Source organism: Brassica napus, chromosome C1 (genome assembly GCF_020379485.1).
Source record: "Brassica napus cultivar Da-Ae chromosome C1, Da-Ae, whole genome shotgun sequence".
In the NCBI taxonomy this organism is placed as follows: domain Eukaryota; kingdom Viridiplantae; phylum Streptophyta; class Magnoliopsida; order Brassicales; family Brassicaceae; genus Brassica; species Brassica napus.
Genome location: NC_063444.1, coordinates 46,251,908 through 46,270,999, shown reverse-complemented (window position 1 = coordinate 46,270,999; position 19,092 = coordinate 46,251,908). Strand labels below are relative to the sequence as shown.

At 35.9% G+C, this 19,092-nt stretch overlaps 1 protein-coding gene, 1 long non-coding RNA gene and 1 pseudogene across 2 annotated transcripts; all 3 read left to right on the top strand.

Annotated features, from left to right (window-relative positions):
• Positions 1–225: 225 nt before the first annotated feature.
• Positions 226–585, top strand: LOC106374096 (sterol 14-demethylase-like). Its single transcript, XM_013814192.1, has one exon. It carries the CDS (start codon positions 226–228, stop codon positions 583–585), a length of 360 nt encoding a protein of 119 aa, XP_013669646.1.
• A 903-nt stretch (positions 586–1,488) lies between these two features.
• LOC111200021 lies at positions 1,489–9,102 on the top strand. The gene is made up of 2 exons (XR_007318073.1): positions 1,489–4,154; positions 4,245–9,102. It is a non-coding gene; the product is annotated as an uncharacterized LOC111200021 (long non-coding RNA).
• A 4,601-nt stretch (positions 9,103–13,703) lies between these two features.
• LOC125580074 lies at positions 13,704–17,186 on the top strand (annotated as a pseudogene).
• Positions 17,187–19,092: the final 1,906 nt, after the last annotated feature.

Here is a 19,092-nt window from a genome sequence, read left to right as displayed (position 1 = left end):
ACAGAGGACCTTAAAAGATCATGGGTGGAAGATAGGTACCTGTAAAGGGACGAACTCCTTCTCCTTAGGGCATGATTATTGGGGGTCCTTACTCTTGGGCCCTTAATATATTTATATTAAGGGCCCAAGAGTAAGGACCCCCAATAATCACGTCCTTAGTACCTTACACCCTGGAGATGAATGTTCTAGGTGGTAATTGGATCTTTCGTACTAAACTTAATTATGATGGATCCTTTGATAAGCCCAAAGGGTCATATCGTTGCAACCTCGCCTGCTTTTGCAAACCGCTTGCTGCATGTCTTCAAAAACCCGTACAGCTACGACCCGGATAGATTCTCCCCGGGAAGAGAAGAGGACAAAGCCGCAGGGGCATTTTCGTACATTTCATTCGGTGGAGGTAGCCACGGGTGTCTTGGAGAGCCCTTTGCTTACCTTCAAATCAAAGCCATATGGAGTCAATTGTTGATTAACTTTGAGCTTGAGTTGGTTTCACCCTTCCCTGAGATGGACTGGAACGCTATGGTGGTTGGCATTAAAGGCAATGTGATGGTGCGTTATAAGCGGCGTCAACTTGTCTTAGATTAACGTGGTTTTTGCAACCTTTGGTTTCTGTATTTGTCTCGCTCTCTCTCTCTCTCTGGTTTTAGTTATGTGGTTGAATGTAGGGATGTTAACTTTGGGTAAAATAACCCAGCCCACCCCAACCCACAAATAACCCAACTCAGTTTATATCCAACCCGCAAAAACCCAGAAACATCAATGTTGAAATCCAAACCAAAAAAAATAACCCAATATGGTATAGGTTTACCCGTGGGTATCCAAAGTATTATCTTATTTACTCTGAAGATCATGTAAAATATTAATATCATTAATGTGAGCTGTAATATAAAAACAAGATTTTGCAATTTTATAGAAAACTTGTTTTAGCGCAAAAACTCGTTTATGATTTTGGAGGAAAAACTCGTTTTTTTCGGAAAAAAAATTATTTTGCAATTTTAACCGGAACTCATTTTGTGGATTTAGCGGTAAACATCGTTTTGACAGGAAAACTCATTTATGGTTTTAACGAGAAAACTTGTTAAATTGTTTTTGTGGCTTTAGCGGAAAATTTTCTTTTTGCGGTTTTTGGTCGGTAAATTTTTTTTGTGGTTTTGGTTGGAAAACTAGATTTTTGCGGTTTGCGTAAAAAATAATCTTTCTGGTTTTGGCAGAAAAACTCATTTTGCGGTTTTGGCGGAAAAACTTGTTTTTACGATTTTGGCGGGAAAATTTGTTAGATTTTGGCGGCAAACCTGTTTTCGCGGGAAAAATCTTTTTGCGATTTTTGGCGGAAAAACTCGGTAACGGTTTTTTGCGAGAAAATTCGGTTTATCGGTTTTGGCAGGAAAACTCGGTTTTGCGGTTTTGGCGGGAAAACTCGATTTTGATTTTGACGGGAAAACTCAATTTTTTTGTTTTGGCGGGAAAACCCGGTTTTCCGTTTTTGGCGGGAAAACTCGGCTTTTTGGTTTCGGCAGGAAAACTCGGTTTTTCGGTTTTGACGGAAAAACTCGTTTTTATTTTGACGGGAAAACTCGGTTTTTCGGTTTTGGCGGGAAAACTCGATTTTCGGTTTTGGGGGGGGGGGAACTCGGTCTTTCGGTTTCGGCGGGAAAAATCGTTTTGTCGGGAAATTTGAGTTTTACGGTATTGGCGGGAAAACACATTTTGCGGTTTTGGCGGGAAAACTCGATTTTGCGGTTTTCAGTCGGAAAACTCGATTTTGCGAGTTTAGCAGAAAACTCTATTATACGGTTTTTACGGGAATATTCAGTATTGCGGTTTTGGACCAGTTCAAAATATAACACAAATCGATAAAATAATAACTTTTTAGAAAATTCTATGTATATATTTTTTTCCCTGTAAAATTATAAATTAATAATATTTAAATATATATAATTCATAAAAGCACAAACAAACATTGTATTATTAGTATTATTTCCACAATGGAATTCATGTCTATTTTTTCTTAATCTTAAATATATTTTGATAATATTTAGTAATGTTCTCAAAATCGCTAGGCGGTAACTATGCGTTTTATAGAGGACTAGCGACTAGGCGGATTATTCGGGGCCTAAGCGAGGCCTAGGCGTTAGCAAATTATTGATTTATTTTATATATTTTATACATTTGTATAACATATTTTAGTTTTTAAGTTTAATTATAAAATTATTGTGATGAATTATCAAAATTAGATATACAAAACAGAAGAAAGTAGACAAATTTGTAGATTTGTAATAATATTATTGCTTTATTTAACATATATAGACAATTTTAGATCGATTTTAACCAATTTTAACCGATTTAGAACAGTTTAAACCAATTTGAATCATATAAATCAGTATAAATCGGATTTTAAGAAAATCGTTTCGGATAGGACCGAGTTGCTGCCTAGGCGGGGGCCTAGGCGCCGCCTAGACCGATTTTTAGAACCCTGATATTTAGTTAAATTATATCTAAAACCATATTCGAGTCATATGAAACATATTTCATATACATCAAATAATATAATAAAAATATCAGAGTCTAGTTTCTAAAATTTAATTAATGTATATACAGTAAAACTAACAATTTTTTTTACAAAAAATATATAAATTTTTTAAAAAAAAACTTTTTGTAAACTAATACCCTTATAAATTAATAAATTACCATATTTCCATCATTATTAATTTATTGAGTTTTTACTGTAATATTACATGTTTGATTTTGGAAAATAGGCACCATATGTTAAAATTATAACAATTGTGAAAGCTTAGAAATGTACCACTCTACTTAAGCAATTAAAAAGTTGGGTCAAATCATACTCAAAAGAAAGACTAATAATTGACATGGAACAGATTAATCATAGCCTTAGAGCGGCTGCAACGGGAGTCCGTCATGAGTCCGTAGCCCAAGTCCTTAGGATATTTGAATATTAATATTGTGAAATGGGCTTGTTTTTAGACGGATCTGTACGGATCAATCCGTTAATAAGGGATCAAAGGATTGAGTCCTTCATGTACACGTGGCGTGCGATGGTTGGGCTTTGGATACTTTTGTGTTCCGTTTAGGTGAAAAAAAAATCATTCGCGTTTGAACCCGAGGAAAAAAAATTCAGAGCTCAAGTGAAGAGGCGATTTCTCTCCGTCGTCGATCGTCTTCTTCCGTTATCTTCAAAGGCAAATACCGTTCTTCTGTGGTAGATTTAAGCATAGGTTAGCTTCGTTGTTGTTCTCGTGTCCCTCTTTGCTTCGTATTTCCGTCGAATCGAATTGGGGATTTCTTCGATTTAGGGTTTCAAAAAGTTTCGATTTTGGAATTTGTTTTGAATTCGTTTATGTTCAATTGGGGATCATTTTGTTTGTAGTTTGGGTTTCAATTCGTTTTGGGTTTCAAAACACGAATTGTTTTCAGTGAAGATTTTGTCATCGATTTGTTTTCCTTGTATTGTTTAGCTTCCATGTATAGATAGGTTAGCTTACTTGTATTGTTTTGAGCTTATCTTATTTTTTGCTTAGTTCGAAAACTAGTTAACTAGATCCCTCATTAGTCTCTGTTGTTGCGTTTTGTTCTTAATATTTTTTTTTCTTATTCGCTAACATAGTTTCTCTTACCATAATTTCTGCAGGCGAACGAACCATGGGCCAAGACTATAGCTACACTCAGCCTTCTTCTTCGTCAGAGGAGTTAGACATCACCTCTTTAATTGTAGCAGAAGGTGAACTCTACGCCAATGAAGTTAAGAGTAACTTCACAATTTCACAGGAGGATCAGTACGCAGCTGCACCTGAGGCCGATGAAGGGATCCCAAGGACATGCTATTGCGGTAGTGAGCCTGTAGTTAAAACGTCGTACACTCCAAAAAATCCATACAGGAGGTACTTCTCCTGCAACAACGTCGACGATGGAGAGTGCCACATCTGGAAATGGTGGGATGTGGCGATGCAAGAAGAGCTCCGTGAAACGCAAATACAACTTAGGATGCTCAAGGATCAATTCTTTGAGAGTGACCAGAAGGTGGCTAAGCTAGAGAAGATCTTACGTGTGCTAAGTAAGAAGACAGCAGTGGTTAAATATCGGTTTGCAAAGGGAGTTTGTCTACTGCTCTTGGTAATAGTGGTCATCGTAATGTGGAGGTAAGTTTCATGACCAATATTTAGATCATTTCTTTGATTTAAAATTCAAATTTTAATGAAAGTCTTATCTCTTGGCTTGTGTCTTTCAAGGAAGAGCCTCGGAGGATTTAAACATCAGTGTCTGAACTCGAGTTGGGCTTCAAAGGTACTATAATTATTATAGTTTAGATATATTCAGTAAATTAAAAATAACCTCTTTCTTCATGCTTTAATGATACTTCCTAACTCCTTGGATTTGATAGAATCGTACTTGTTAGCTTTAAGTGTAGCTACTATAGAACTTATTATGCTGATAAGAGTGGTGGTAAATGCTTGTTTGCTTTGTAGTGGTGGTAAATGCTAGTTTGCTTTCTATCTGCCAAACTACTACGAAACTAAATGCTAAATCACTTTCTATCGCTTACTTAAGGGTCTGTGTTGCTAATAGAGTAACACAGACCATCATCTAAAATGAATACCAGTACTGGGTACGTTAATCTGTTGAATAGTCAGAGTTCAGTTGACCTTGAGTCACCCGAACCAGCTTGGTTCGGTAGCCAAGGTCGTGACGAGTATGTTTTCAACCCTGCTGTCGAGTCTTCTGTCCAGCCTGGTATCGAGTCTCCTGTCCAGCCTTCTGTCTCAGAGAGGAGAAAATGGACTGTCAATGAGGATAAAATCCTCATTGGTGTGTGGCTTAACACCAGCAAAGACCCTGTAGTGAGCTGTGAACAGAAAGCAGAACGTTTCTGGAAGAGAATCGTTGACTACTACAACGCAAGCCCACAACTGGTTGGGAAAGTACCTAGAGAGGTTCGTCCAGCGAAGCAGAGGTGGTCTAGGATTAACGACCAAGTCTGTAAATTCGTTGGATGCTATGACGCGGCGTTGAGGGGGGGCAGAGAAGTGGTCAGAATGAAGACGATGTAATGAAAGCTGCCCTCGACTCATTCTACACCATTTACGGGCACAAGTTCAGCCTCGAACATGCGTGGAGGGAGCTGAGGCATGACCAGAAATGGCAAGCGACCTATACGGTTAAAGACAGAGAGAAGGAGAAGCGCAAACAAGTCCACGATGTTGATACAGAAGATGAAGTGGCCGAACCTGAAATTAGACCAGTTGGTGTGAAAGCTGCTAAAGCTGCTGGTAAGATGAAGAAGAGTGGCAAGGAAGAAGAGATGTCACAGCTCCAGTCGATCTTGCAAATGAAAGAAAAACTCTCAAAACAAAAAATCCTAGAACGTTTATTTGGAAAAAAAGATCCAGTCTCTGAGGTGGAAGAATCACTCAAACTGAAACTGATGAATGAGATGTTATGAAGGTATTAATGTGCGTATGTAGTTGCATTGTATAGTTACATGTCGTCTCTACTTGGATTGAGCAGTTAGTTTGAGCAGTTACTTTGACTAGTTACTTTGAGTAGTTACTTTGAGTAGTTACTTTGAGTAGTTACTAACACTTGTCTTTTCTCATGTTTCAGGTACAGCAGCAGGACATGTGAACCAAGTCACGGGTGCGTTTGGAATCTCGAAGTGTGTTGTTGTTTTGCGAGTCACGGGTTTATGTTTTGTTTAAGTAGTAGTAGTATAAGTAACCCTCTCTGTTTTCCCCTTTGGTTACTCTCTATCAAACTTCTTTCCTATCTATCAAAGGTGTAATCTTCTTGCTGTAATCTTGTTGCTACAAACTCGGCCTCAACTTCAAGTTGTTGTAATCGAAGAAGTTTTAGGTAACTTCTCTTTATGTTCTCTTTCATCATCAGTCTTTGTTTAATGTTTTAGCTAACTTCTCATCAGCTTCTCTGTCAGTTAATAGACCCAGAAATATGTGAAGTTTATCATAACAACTATAACTTATAATTACTCTATTACAGAATGAATTATGTTGCTCTGCCACTTACATAAATATTTTAGACATGTTTTATTATATTTTCTGGTCAAATAAATATAAATACAGATAGATTTTGATATAAATACGCAAATAAATATAAATACAGATATATTTTAACTAATTTGGAGTAAGATTGATAAAAGGGAAATGTGAATCTCTTACATAATTTTAACTAATAGATTAAAAACTTGTACAATATAATTATTTATGAAACAGGATATCTAGAAATGTCATCATCTTCATCGGATGAATTCGAAGAGAGATTGGACGAAGTTTTCGATGAAATCTTTGAAGATACTTTCAACAATATAGTGGAGGCCCAATCCATACCGCAAAGTAGACGTGCTTATGTGGAACGAAACCGCGAAGGAGGACACGTCCGCTTATGGAATGACTACTTCAGCGCAGATTGTATATTTCCGGCACATTTATTCAGACGTCGTTTCCGCATGAATAAGGAATTATTCTTGCGTATTGTCCATGGCCTATCAGAGTGGGTTCCATTCTTTCAGCAAAGAAGAGATGCAACCGGGAGGTTCGGTCTATCTCCATTACAAATATGTACGGCAGCTATTCGTATGCTTGCTTATGGTTCTGCGGCTGATGCGGTTGATGAATATCTCCGACTTGGTGAGTCCACTGCACTTTCATGTTTACATAATTTCACTGACGGAATAATACAATTATTTGGAGAAGAGTATCTACGACGACCCACACCCGAGGATCTACAACGACTACTCGATATTGGGGAGAAACGAGGGTTTCCTGGGATGGTCGGGAGCATTGACTGTATGCATTGGGAGTGGAAAAATTTCCCAACCGCTTGGAAATGACAGTACACACGTGGATCAGGAAAACCGACAATTGTCTTAGAGGCTGTTGCTTCACAAGATCTTTGGATATGGCAAGCTTTTTTTGGTCCTCCAGGTACCTTAAATGATATCAATGTCCTCGATCGGTCTTCTGTTTTTGATGACATTTTAGAAGGTCGAGCTCCGAGGGTAAAGTACATGGTCAACGGACACATGTATAAGTTGGCGTACTACCTCACAGACGGTATATATCCAAAATGGTCAACATTTATCCAATCTATCACCCTCCCTCAAACTCCTCAACAAGAGTTATTTGCTAAAGTTCAAGAAGTAACCCGAAAAGATGTGGAGCGGGCTTTTGGAGTATTGCAAGCTCGATTTGCGATTGTGAGAAACCCGGTAAAAACATTGGATAGAGAAAAGATAGGGAAGATTATGAGAGCATGTATCATACTCCACAATATGATTGTCGAAGATGAACGGGATGGATACTCTCCTATTGATGAAGATTAGGAATTATTCTATATTTATGTTAAATAATTGTTATTATCTTTAATTGTTGTATTTTTATGTTTAATTAATGTATTTTATGTTTAATTATTGTATTTTATGTTAAGTTATAGTATTTATTCATCTAATATATAAAAAATTTATTTCACTAAAAAAACAATTTTTTAATTCCTAAGGATTCTAATTTTGGGATCACCATTGTACACACATTTTTCACAAGAATCCTTAACTATTCAAAAAAAATAATAATAATAATAATTACTAATCTAATCTTAAGAACTCCACAATTGGTATCACCATTGTGGATGCTCTTATTTCCATGTTCACGGTTGCAGTTGCAGTTGCGCTGAGCTTGGAACATAAGGGCACACAAATGGGTACTAGAATACCGGGAGCACAAATCCAAATTTGTTGTTTTTTCTATGATTCAGACCTCTCCCATATTCACAGACTTGAAATATTCATCGTGTCCAATTATGTTAGCTCTTTGGTTGTAACGGATCTCAGTCCGTGTCCACCATTGTCTAGATCGACAAGCACAGCAACTTTCCTCGTCAATGAAGAAACTCCCAGCTAGACCATCAACATTAAAAATAGAGATGAACCTCAATAACTTGCTCCATGAAACAGCGTCTTGATTAATCTTATTTGTGATCCAAATCTCCAATGCCGGACCGTTCACCCAGCTTTCCTGTAAGACCGCAAGCTGCTCCTCTCTAACAAAAGATAACGACACAAATATATCTACACTATGAGCGTTAAATGGTGGAGGCAGCCGCTTACTAAATCTCTTTGTTGTAAAATCAAAAGAGATTATATCCTCAATATTATTTCTTCTACCCACTCTCATCCTCTTTTTAGCTAAAAGATGAGTATTCCTTTCAGAGACACGCCACTTTGATAAAAATCTATATTTATTTCAGTAAAAATAATGCGTGATTATGAAAAATATCACTGATAGATTTGTTTACATGTAAAGGGTATATGTTTTCTCTTTTAACTATCTAAAATGCTGCATTTCATGCTTTGATTTTATTAGTCGCCTAATTTGGGTATATATATGTTTTTCAGTTCCATTTTCCAGGACAAGTGTAGTTTACTATAATGTAGTCCAGTTTTGTTATATCAGGCTATGTCGAGATGACTGTTGCAGTAACCGAGTCAGTGTTGAAGAAGAGAATGAGCGAGCACGGAACATTCTAATGCACCCTATATTTCATATGTTGAATGAGCTAGGTCCATATGTTGGATCCAATTGGTGTCAAAATATATGCCTTCTCTATGATAACATTCTGATGCACCTTGGGTTTCAGGGGTTAGGGAAGCATGACATCATCTATGTGGACGATCTGATCCCACATTTCGTAGAACATTTGTGTTAAAAAGTGTGCCTAGACGAGGCCTAGGCTAGAGGTGAAGTTACTTGGACCCGGCGGTGATTGTGGTAAAATTGAAGAAGATTTTGGAGGAGATGGGGCTGGTGAATTGTTTGTGGAAGTTGAAGAGTATAATTATGATGATGAATGGATTTTTAGTTTTAAAGTTTGTTTTCAGCTTAGTTTTATGAAAACTTTATTTTAAAACTTGTTTGAATAGTTTATTGTTCCGTTGTTTTCTATTACCTAAATACTTTTTTGACATTTGAAAGTACACACTTCAGTTCTTAAACTTGGAAAATTTAAACAATTTACACTAGCAGAAGTTCAGTCACATGATTCAGAAGTAATCGTTAAGAGGAGAAAAACAAAAACAAGTAAAAATTAACAACTAACAACGCAATACAAATTATTTAAACTTCAAAATAAAATAACATTTTTTAAACTTAAGAAGCAAACGTATTTCTAATTAAACTACAAATGCAATTGTGATAACATAAAACATAAACATTGACCAAATACCAAAAACATATCTTAAACTAAATATTTGAGTTAATTATTCATGTAATAGATAATCATTTTAGGTATTCATTAATATCTTGTATATTTTTGGTATATTCATATATTTATTTGGGTTTGGGTTTGGTTCGGGTAAAACTCATAATCCAAAATACCGTAGAAACAAGACCCATTCGGTATTTATGTCGGGTTTGGTTTGGATTCATTTTTATCGGATCGGGTTTGGTTCTTGTTTTTGGATTCGGTTAATTCGCCCAGTTATGTATCAAATTAAAAAAATTGTGTGAGTTATAATATATGTCAATATATTTTGGATTTTGTTTTAAATAAGTTATAAATAGAATATGCAATGTATTATGGATTATGGATTATTTTAAATAAGTCACTCATAAAAATCCATTAGAGTTAATTTCAAATGATTATATATAAGAATATGTGCAAAGTCATTTAGATGTGAGTATTCAATCATTAATTCTAAATTCTACTATATGATATATAGGTTATAATTTAAAAGATTAAAAACTGAAATAATTTTTAATGAAATTATGTGTACGAATTACAAATTATCTATAATATATCTTAGATTTTGTATTTAATCATTTACTCATGAAATCTATTAGACTTAATTTCAAATGACACCATATAATAATCATTTAGTTTTGAATAAAATGATTTTTAATGAACTATTTGAGCTTAACTGAAGAACACTATATTTAGAAATCTATGACACATGATTTACAAATTAAAGATCGGATAACATTTAGTTCTAAAACAAAATCATTAAATGAATAATACCAAATTATGGTTAAATTTAAACTTTTAAAAGTCCATCATTATATAGCACCTCTTTAGTTTTAAATACGTTAAATTAGATTTTAGTAACACTGAATTTTAAAATATATTAAATATTTACAAAATACAAAATCGAGTAATAGTAAATTTTAAATCAATTTCATTAATAGAAAAAGCAACATATAGTCGTTAGATTTGGACTATATTAAAATCCTCTCTCTCTTTTTTAAACAAAGAACATTTATTCTTAAACTCCCTCCTAAAAATGTCTTTGAATCATAAATACATCACTGAGAGAGCTCTGCATCATCCTATTGCAATATATATATCTCACTGTTGGATTTAATTCTTGTTACAGCAATCAAACGTAGTAAAAAACTAGAATTTCAACCAATAGTATCACTCTAAAACGAAAATAAAAGAAGGCAGTCGATTGAAAAATCATAGTGTCTCTGAGAACTTGAAACTTAGCAAAACAATCATCATCATCATTATAATCAACATCAGCTGCGGTGTGTCATCATCTATCTGGATATTTTCTTCTGATTTGTAATAATGTTCTATCATTCGAAGAAACACATGCGTTGGTTCAATTTACGAAAGAGACACATGCGAAGAAACTCCTCACGTGATCCACCGAAGTCAACACACCCTATCGTCTACGAAAAACAGAACCAACATGTTGATTATGAGTATGAGAAGTTAAACTTCAGCAGAGATGGGTTTGATGAATGGATAAAAACTACAGATTTTATATCATGTTCTCTAACTGGTTAGTCATCTGCCATTATTTTAAAGTTTCCCTATATATGAGCGCAAGGTTGATTTCAAAAATAATCAACCATTTTCCCTATATATTATCTTACTATGGAATCGGGGTTTTCATATTCATCAAATACCAACAGCCTTTCCCTTGTTGTTGATCCACCTCCAAAAATCGATTTGCCTTTTGAGATTTTGTTTAGTGTTAATTCATTGGTGCATGATGCGTGTTTTCCTGCCACAAGTCTTGATACTGAGTTTTATCTGTTTCTTGATCCCAAAACACACGACAGAGCGCATTCATTGATTATGCTCTTCAAAAGTTATTGTGCCTTGGAAAATGTTCGTATGCTCATGTTGCTTGGCTCACCCAAGAGTACTCAGAATGGAAGAAGAAAGAAAAGCCTATGCAATCGACTTTAGAATATAAACTTAGACTTTTTAATATATGTAGGGTTAAAGTTACACCAACTAGAGTGTACTTCTCTGGACCGGAGCCTTATGAGTCAAATCGTGTCTTTAGATACTATGACAAAATTGTTGATATACTCTAAAGACTCGATTTTACTCATGAGGCTTCAGTCCAGAGAAGTACATTCGCGTAGGTGTAATTTTGACCCTACGTATATTAAAAAGTTCACGTTGATAGTCCAAAGTTGATTTCATAGGCTTTTCTTTCTTCCCCCATTCCAAGGACTCTTTGGCTAGCCAAGCAACATGCTCATAGGAACATTTTCCAAGGCATAATAACTTTGGAAGAGCATAATCAATGAATGCCCTGTCGTGTGTTTTGGGATCAAGAAACTGATAAAACTCAGTATCAAGACTTGTGGGAGGAAGACATGCATTCTGCACCAATGAATTAACATTGAACAAAATCTCAAAAGGCAAATCAAATTCTGGAGGTGGATCAACAACAGGGGAAAGGCTGTTGGTATTTGATGAATATGAAAACTCCGATTCCATAGTAAAGATAATATAAGGGGAAACTGTTGATTATTTTTGAAATCAACCTTGCGCTCATAGGGAAACTTAAAAAAAAATGGCAGATGACTGACCAATTAGAGAACATGATGTAAAATCTGTAGTTTTTATCCATTCATCAAATCCATCTCTGCTGAAGTTTTACTTCTCATACTCATCATCAACATGTTGGTTCTGTTTTTCATAGATTTTGGGACCTCCTTTTTTAACTGAATCAAAAGAGGCTTTGAAGCCTTTTCTTGTGAGAGATGCCAATTGATTTGCCTGATGTTCTCAAAAGGTATCTTCATTCGGTAGTTTCACCCAAATGCACCGAGAAATGCAGGTTATGGTTGCCACTTCCAAAAGTAATCGCTAAGAGGAGGAAACCAAAAACAAGTAAAACTTAACAACTAACAATGCAATAAAAATGATTTAAACTTCAAAATAAAATCACATTGTTTAAACTTAAGAAGCAAACATATTCATAATTAAACTTCAATGCAATTGTCAAAACAAAAATATTGACCAAATACCAAAAACATATATTAAACTAAATATTTGAGTTAATTATTCATTTAATAGATAATTATTTTAGGTATTCAATAATATCTTGTGTATTTTTGGTTTTTCAGATATTTATTTGGGTTTGGGTTTGGTTCGGATAAAACTCATAATCCAAAATACTGTAGAATAAAGCCCATTCGGTATTTATGTCGGGTTTGGTTTGGATTCATTTTTATCGGATCGGGTTCGGTTCTGATTTTTGTATCCGGTTTATTTGCCCATTTATATATCAAATTAAATTTTTTTGTGAATTCTAACTTATGCAAGATATTTTGGATTCTAATTTAAATAAGTTATAAATAGAATATGCTATATATTATGGATTCTTTGAAACAAGTTACTAATAAAGATCCGTTAAATTTAAATGATTATATTCAGAAATAGTTGCAAAGTCATTTAGGTGTGATTATTCAATCATTGATTTTTAATTCTACTATATGATACATAGGTTTATAATTTATAAGATTAAAAATTGAAATCATTTTAAATGAAATTATGTGTACGGATTACAAATTATCTATAATATATCTTAGATTTTGTATTTAATCATTTACTCGTGAAATCTATTAGACTTCATTTCAAATGACACCATATACTAATCATTTAGTTTTGAATAAAACTGAGTTTTAATGAACTATTTGAGCTTAATTGGAGAACACTATATTTAGAAATCTATGACACATGATTTACAAATAAAAGATCTGATAACATTTAGTTCTAAAACATAATCTAAAATCATTAAATGAATAATACCAAATTATGGTTAAATTTAAACTTTAAAAAAGTCCAACATTATATAGCACCTTTTAGTTTTAAATAACGTTAAATTAGATTTTAGTAACACTAAATTTTAAAATATATTAAATATTTAAAAAATACAGTATCCAACAATAGTAAATTTCAAATCAATTTCATTAATAGACAAAGCAGCATATAGTCGTTAGATTTGGACTATGTTAAAATCCTCTCTCTCTTTTTTAAACAAAGAACATTTATTCTTAAACTCCCTCCTAAAAAATGTCTTTGAATCATAAATACATCACTGAGAGAGCTCTGCATTATCCGATTGCAATATATATATCTCACTGTCGGATTTAATTCTTGTTACAACAATCAAACGTAGTAGAGAACTAGAAGAACATCAACCAATAGGATCAATCTAAAACAAAAATAAAAGAAGGCTGTCGATTTGAAAAAATCATAGTGTCTGACAGAACTTGAAACTTAGCAAAACAATCATCATCGTCATCATCATAATCAACATCAGCTGCGGTATGTCATCATCTATCTGGATATTTTCTTCTGATTTGTAATAATGTTCTAGCATTCTTGCTTATGTTAGATTCTGTTTTTTCTTCAATGATTTATAGGAGACAATGGGAAAGACGGTTAATGTGAGTGGCTTCCCACCTGAGGTGAACGCAATGGAGGTTAGACAGTTTTTCGAGAGTATCACTGGTTCGGGAACTATTCACGCGATCAGGCTTAAAAAGACTAAGCATGGTGAAAAATTTTATGCGCTGGTTCAGTTTGCACAGGAGACACATGCGAATAAACTCCTCACGCAATCCACCGAAGTCAACACACCCTATCGTCTCAATTTTCATGAATGGAAATATGAAATTGACAGTAAAGACAAAGCTTCAATGGAACATTATATCGACGGTTTACTCATGCATTTTGGATTTTTGGCGACACCAGAGAAATTCAAATATCTGTACAGTGTTGGTTGTTCGTTTGGAAGTGGTAACCAGAACCTGCATTTCTCGGCGCATTTGAGTGAAGACTACATCGGGCGAATCAGTTGGCATCTCTCACAAGAAAAGGATTCAAAACTTCTTTTGATTCAGTTAAAAGGAGGTCCCAAAATTTATGAAAACCAGAATCAACATGTCGATCCTGAGTATGAAAAGTTAAACTTCTGCAGAGGTGGGTTTGATAACTACAGATTTTACATCAACTTCTCTAATCGGTCAGTCATCTGCCATTGCCTTAAAGTTTCCCCGTGAGCTCAAGGTTGATTTCAAAATATTGTAATCAACAGTTCCCTCCAGAATTTGATTTGCCTTTTGAGATCTTGTTCAATGTTAGTTCATTGGTCCAGAATGCGTGTTTTCCTCCCACAAGTCTTGATACTGCTTTTTATCAGTTTCTTGATCCCAAAACACTTAATTGACAGAGCATTCATTGATTATGCTCTTCCAAAGTTATTATCCCTTGGAAAATGTCCGTATGATCATATTGCTTGGCTAACCAAAGAGTACTTGGAATGGGGGAAGAAAGAAAAGCCAACGGAATCAACTTTGGACTATCAACATGGACTTTTTGATATACGTAGGGTCAAAATTACACCTACGTGAGTGTACTTCTCTGGACCGAAGCCTCATGAGTCAAATCGGGTACTTAGAGAATATGCCAAGCATATCAACAATTTCATCATAGTGTCTTTTGTTGATGAGAATCTGAAAACTCTTTCCTGCAATGATCTGTCTCCAAGATCTTCTGTGAACAGAAAGACCAAGGTTTACGACAGGATATATTCTGTTCTTAGTGATGGTGTTGTCATCGGAAAGAAAAATTTGAGTTTCTTGCTTACTCTGCTAGCCAGTTGAAGAGCACATCGACTTGGATGTTTGCACCCATCGACGGGATTAAGGCAGCGGATATTAGATCGTGGATGGGGGACTTTGGGAGCATAAAGAATGTTGCCAAGTATGCTGCAAGGCTGGGACAATCTTTCGGCTCTTCTAAAGAGACGCTCACTGTCAAAGCTGATGATGTTGAGCTGATTCCTGATGTGGAGATCTTCTCTTCAGGGAAACGCTATGTGTTTTCAGATGGAATTGGGAAAATTTCTTCCGATTTTGCTGAACTAGTGGCTAGGAAATGCGATATTGAAGGTGTGTCTCCATCTGCGTTTCAGATTAGATATGGAGGGTACAAAGGAGTAGTCGCTAAGGATCCAAACTCCTCAAAGAAACTGTCTTTGAGGAGTAGTATGAGAAAGTTCCATTCGGATCACACAAAACTGGATGTGTTGGCATGGACCAAGGAACAGCCTTGTTATCTAAACAGACAAATGATAACACTTTTGTCCACTTTGGGGGTTAGTGACAGTGTTTTTGAAAAGAAACAGAAGGAAGTTGTGGATACGTTAGACTTCGTCTTAACTGACCCGATGAAGATTCTCTGTCTAATGCCTCCAAGGGAGCATACCAAATTTCTCAAGGATCTAGTCTCTTGTGGTATTAAACCCTCAGAGCCATTTCTATCAATGATGCTTCACTACATCAGAGAATCAAAACTGGTGGAACTACGTACCAAGACGCGTATTATAATTCCTAAAGGTAGATCCATGATGGGTTGTATGGATGAAACGAATACGCTAGAATACGGTCAGGTGTTCGTACGATGTTCATATTCGACAAATCTCAGTCTCACGTCAGAATCCAGTCCCACACAAGATCCACTCTCACCCTAGATTCCAAGCCGCCATACAACATCATAGGAGATGTTGTTGTTGCGAAAAGTCCGTGCTTGCATCCCGGAGATGTCCGTGTGCTTAAAGCTATTGCAGTGACAGATTTGAATCATATGACTGACTGCATTGTTTTCCCCCAAAAGGGGCATAGGTAAACACCTTTTTTTAAATGTTGATTGTGATTGTTTTGAGAAGTATTATTTGCTTCTGGTTTGAATTTTTTTTCTTCTGTTTGGTTGCTGCATAGGCCACATCCAAATGAGTGTTCTGGAAGCGATTTGGATGGAGATTTGTATTTCGTAAGCTGGGATCCTGAGCTGATACCACCAAATACGTATGAGCCAATGGACTACACTGCTGAGGAACCTCAAGCTTTGGATCATGAGGTCACCATTCAGGTCAGAAGAGTTAAATCAAGCTATTGTTATCGTAAGTTTATTATTTGTTAAAGAATAATTCATGATTGTTGGCTTTATAAATTCCAGGAAATCACCAACCATTTCACGAACTACCCTCTGAATAACAATGTAGGAACAATCTCAAATTTGCATAAGGTGTTTGCGGATAAAGAGGGGGAGAAGGCAGGGAGCAAACAATGCCTTGAACTGGCAAAGATGTTTTCAGCAGCTGTTGATTTCCCGAAAACCGGGGTTGAAGTCAAAATACCACCACATTTGTATGTAAAAGAATATCCAGATTTTATGGAAAATCAGAATAAACTAGCGTACAAGTCCAAGACAGTGATCGGTAAGCTTTTCAGAGAGCTCAAGAAACTAGGTCCTCCATCTATCTCGAGCACATCCTCCACTCCTTTGTCTCATGATAAGGATCTTGTGTTCATGGGATTTCAGAACCATATTGAGCTAGCAACCGACTACAAGAAAAGTTACGATTCAAAATTACGTCATTTGATGGACACTTTTGGAATTGAAACAGAAGCTGAGATTGTTTGTCGTGGTATGGGGATGACAGAGCCGTTCACCGAGAGTGGGGAGATGATTGAAAAGGCGTTTCGCTCGCTGACAAAAGAGGCATTATCTTGGTTCATTGCCGATGAAGGGGTGGATGAATTGGCAAAAGCCTCTGCTTGGTATATTGTGACAAATTACAAAGACTATGTGTCAACGGACTGCCTTGAGAGCAATCAACTCTGGAGCTTCCCATGGTGCGTTTATGATAGGCTATTGAAGATCAAAATGCTGAACAACAAGGCAGAGGTTTGTGAAGAGACGCATTAAAACTGTGTTTTGTTACTAATAAGATAATTTTGGAGATTTTGCTCATATCATGTTCATAAAACTAAAGGAACAAGACTGACTATAACTTTTTTATCAACGAACAAGACTGAGAGCATCCACAATGGGAGCTCTTAAGGGAATCCTTAGAGGGTGTGGAGCCCACTTTCTTATAGTTTGTGCAAAAAAGAATCCTTAAAATCCTTTGATAAGGATTGATCCTTACACTGTTCACGAGTCCCATTGACTACGTGGCGGCCCGTGAATGGTCATCTTTTTTTTTTTTTTTTTTTAAAAACTCCAAAATATCCAAGATTAATCTGAAATGCCCTTGTGCTAAGGACTCCAATGAGTCTCATCATTGCGGATGGTCTGAGTATATGCGAAAGTACAGTACCTATGCATTTAATGCATTTTAAAAAATATAATAATTCAGAAGTTTGCCCTGTAGACAGTACTTGGTTCCCTATTTGGCGTTGATCTTCCATACCAGTTTGATTATGTTGTTGGGTTCTGTAACAAAACTTCTGTTCTCTAAGTTTCTAGATGGATCTTCACTGGGATCATCATTTGACATATCAGTTGGAGTTTCAAGATGCCAGGATTTTAGGTTTGCCCCCACCAAGGTGGAGATCAAGACGGATTCTCCCCTTGATGATTAATCATTCTAGTAAGACCACCTTGCAGATGAATCAAAACTGACAGACTTGAGAAGACTTCTATTTGCGTTTTGTTCTCCCTCTTCCAATGAATCACATGAAACTTGAAAAAGAACACAGTACACAAACCCAAACCAAGAAGAACCTTTGTCCGAGAGGATACAACACCAAGAAGATCCCATAAGCTCCCAAGTTAACAAAAAGGTGCCAAATTATAATTTGGTTCCCGTAAAGCAAACGCAATCAAACAGATATATATCCTCTCTTAAATTCCAATCCAGTAACTCCAAGGACCTTTTTCTCCACCTTTCTGAATCTTCCATATTTGTCAAATCACTGAGTCAAAGCTTATTACAGCCTCTTGATTTTTGGATCCGAAATACATAACTGTGCAAGCCATCATTATGAGATTTTACCGATATAATAATAACAAAACTAAAAGGAATAAGAACAGGGATTATTACTTGTCTAGTACTACCTAGTTTGCCTGCGCCTTCTTTGCCTCAGCAGCAACTGCTCCACAGGGGGATCCAGAAACAATCTTAATCTTGACATTTATCTTCAAAGTAATCACACATAACCAAAAAAATAGCATGAGAACGATGTGATACTACCACGGGATCATCAGAGCTAAACATGCCTTCTTATAGAGCCAGCCAACCTTATTGGGATCATAGACATCATGAAGCTGGAGAATCATTTGGGAACAAGTGTCAGTGAGATCACTCTTAATCTCTGTTAGTGCTTCAGAATGCGATTTTCTATGACCGCTTGCACACTCCCCAAAGTTTCGAAGAGAGACAGAAAGAATCAACATACAGAAGATCAGAACAACCATCAAAAGCCAGCACAAGATTATACGACGAGAAGCTTAAGTCAACAAAAGGCGTGGCAAGAAATGTACCTGAGTTGAGAGAAGGTAACAACAACAATGAGAGTAATGAACAGGGCCGTGCCTGACTTTTTAGGTTAGAAGCATAGAATTTTTTTAATTTGAATTTGTTTTAAGATAAACTATTTAACCTAAAAACGGTACTAAAAACACAGATAATACAAAAACGATGCTAAAGCTATCCGAACTTGTGACCTGATCAGTTAAAGCAGCTTAATCAAGCACGGAATTAAAGACAACTTTACGGAAATCGACCCTAATAATATTTAGTCTAACCGGCCCCGACTCCAATGCTTGACCTGCTTCCTATCAAGGCTGGTAATGCAGTCTACAGGCTGAACAATATGAGTCAACTACCTTCTTTTTGTAAGTGAAAAACATGCAATTGTTAGAACTTAAAACCCCCCTAGATAATCACTACGCCTGCGCGGAATGGTTATTAGTTTCGTCTTTTTCATAAGGAGACCATTAATCTGTCATTGGATATCGGTTCGGTTT

What these genes read in the sequence shown, in the direction of transcription:
- LOC106374096 (XM_013814192.1), top strand. Translation starts at nt 226, where the DNA reads ATGGATCCTTTGATAAGCCCAAAGGGTCATATCGTTGCAACCTCGCCT.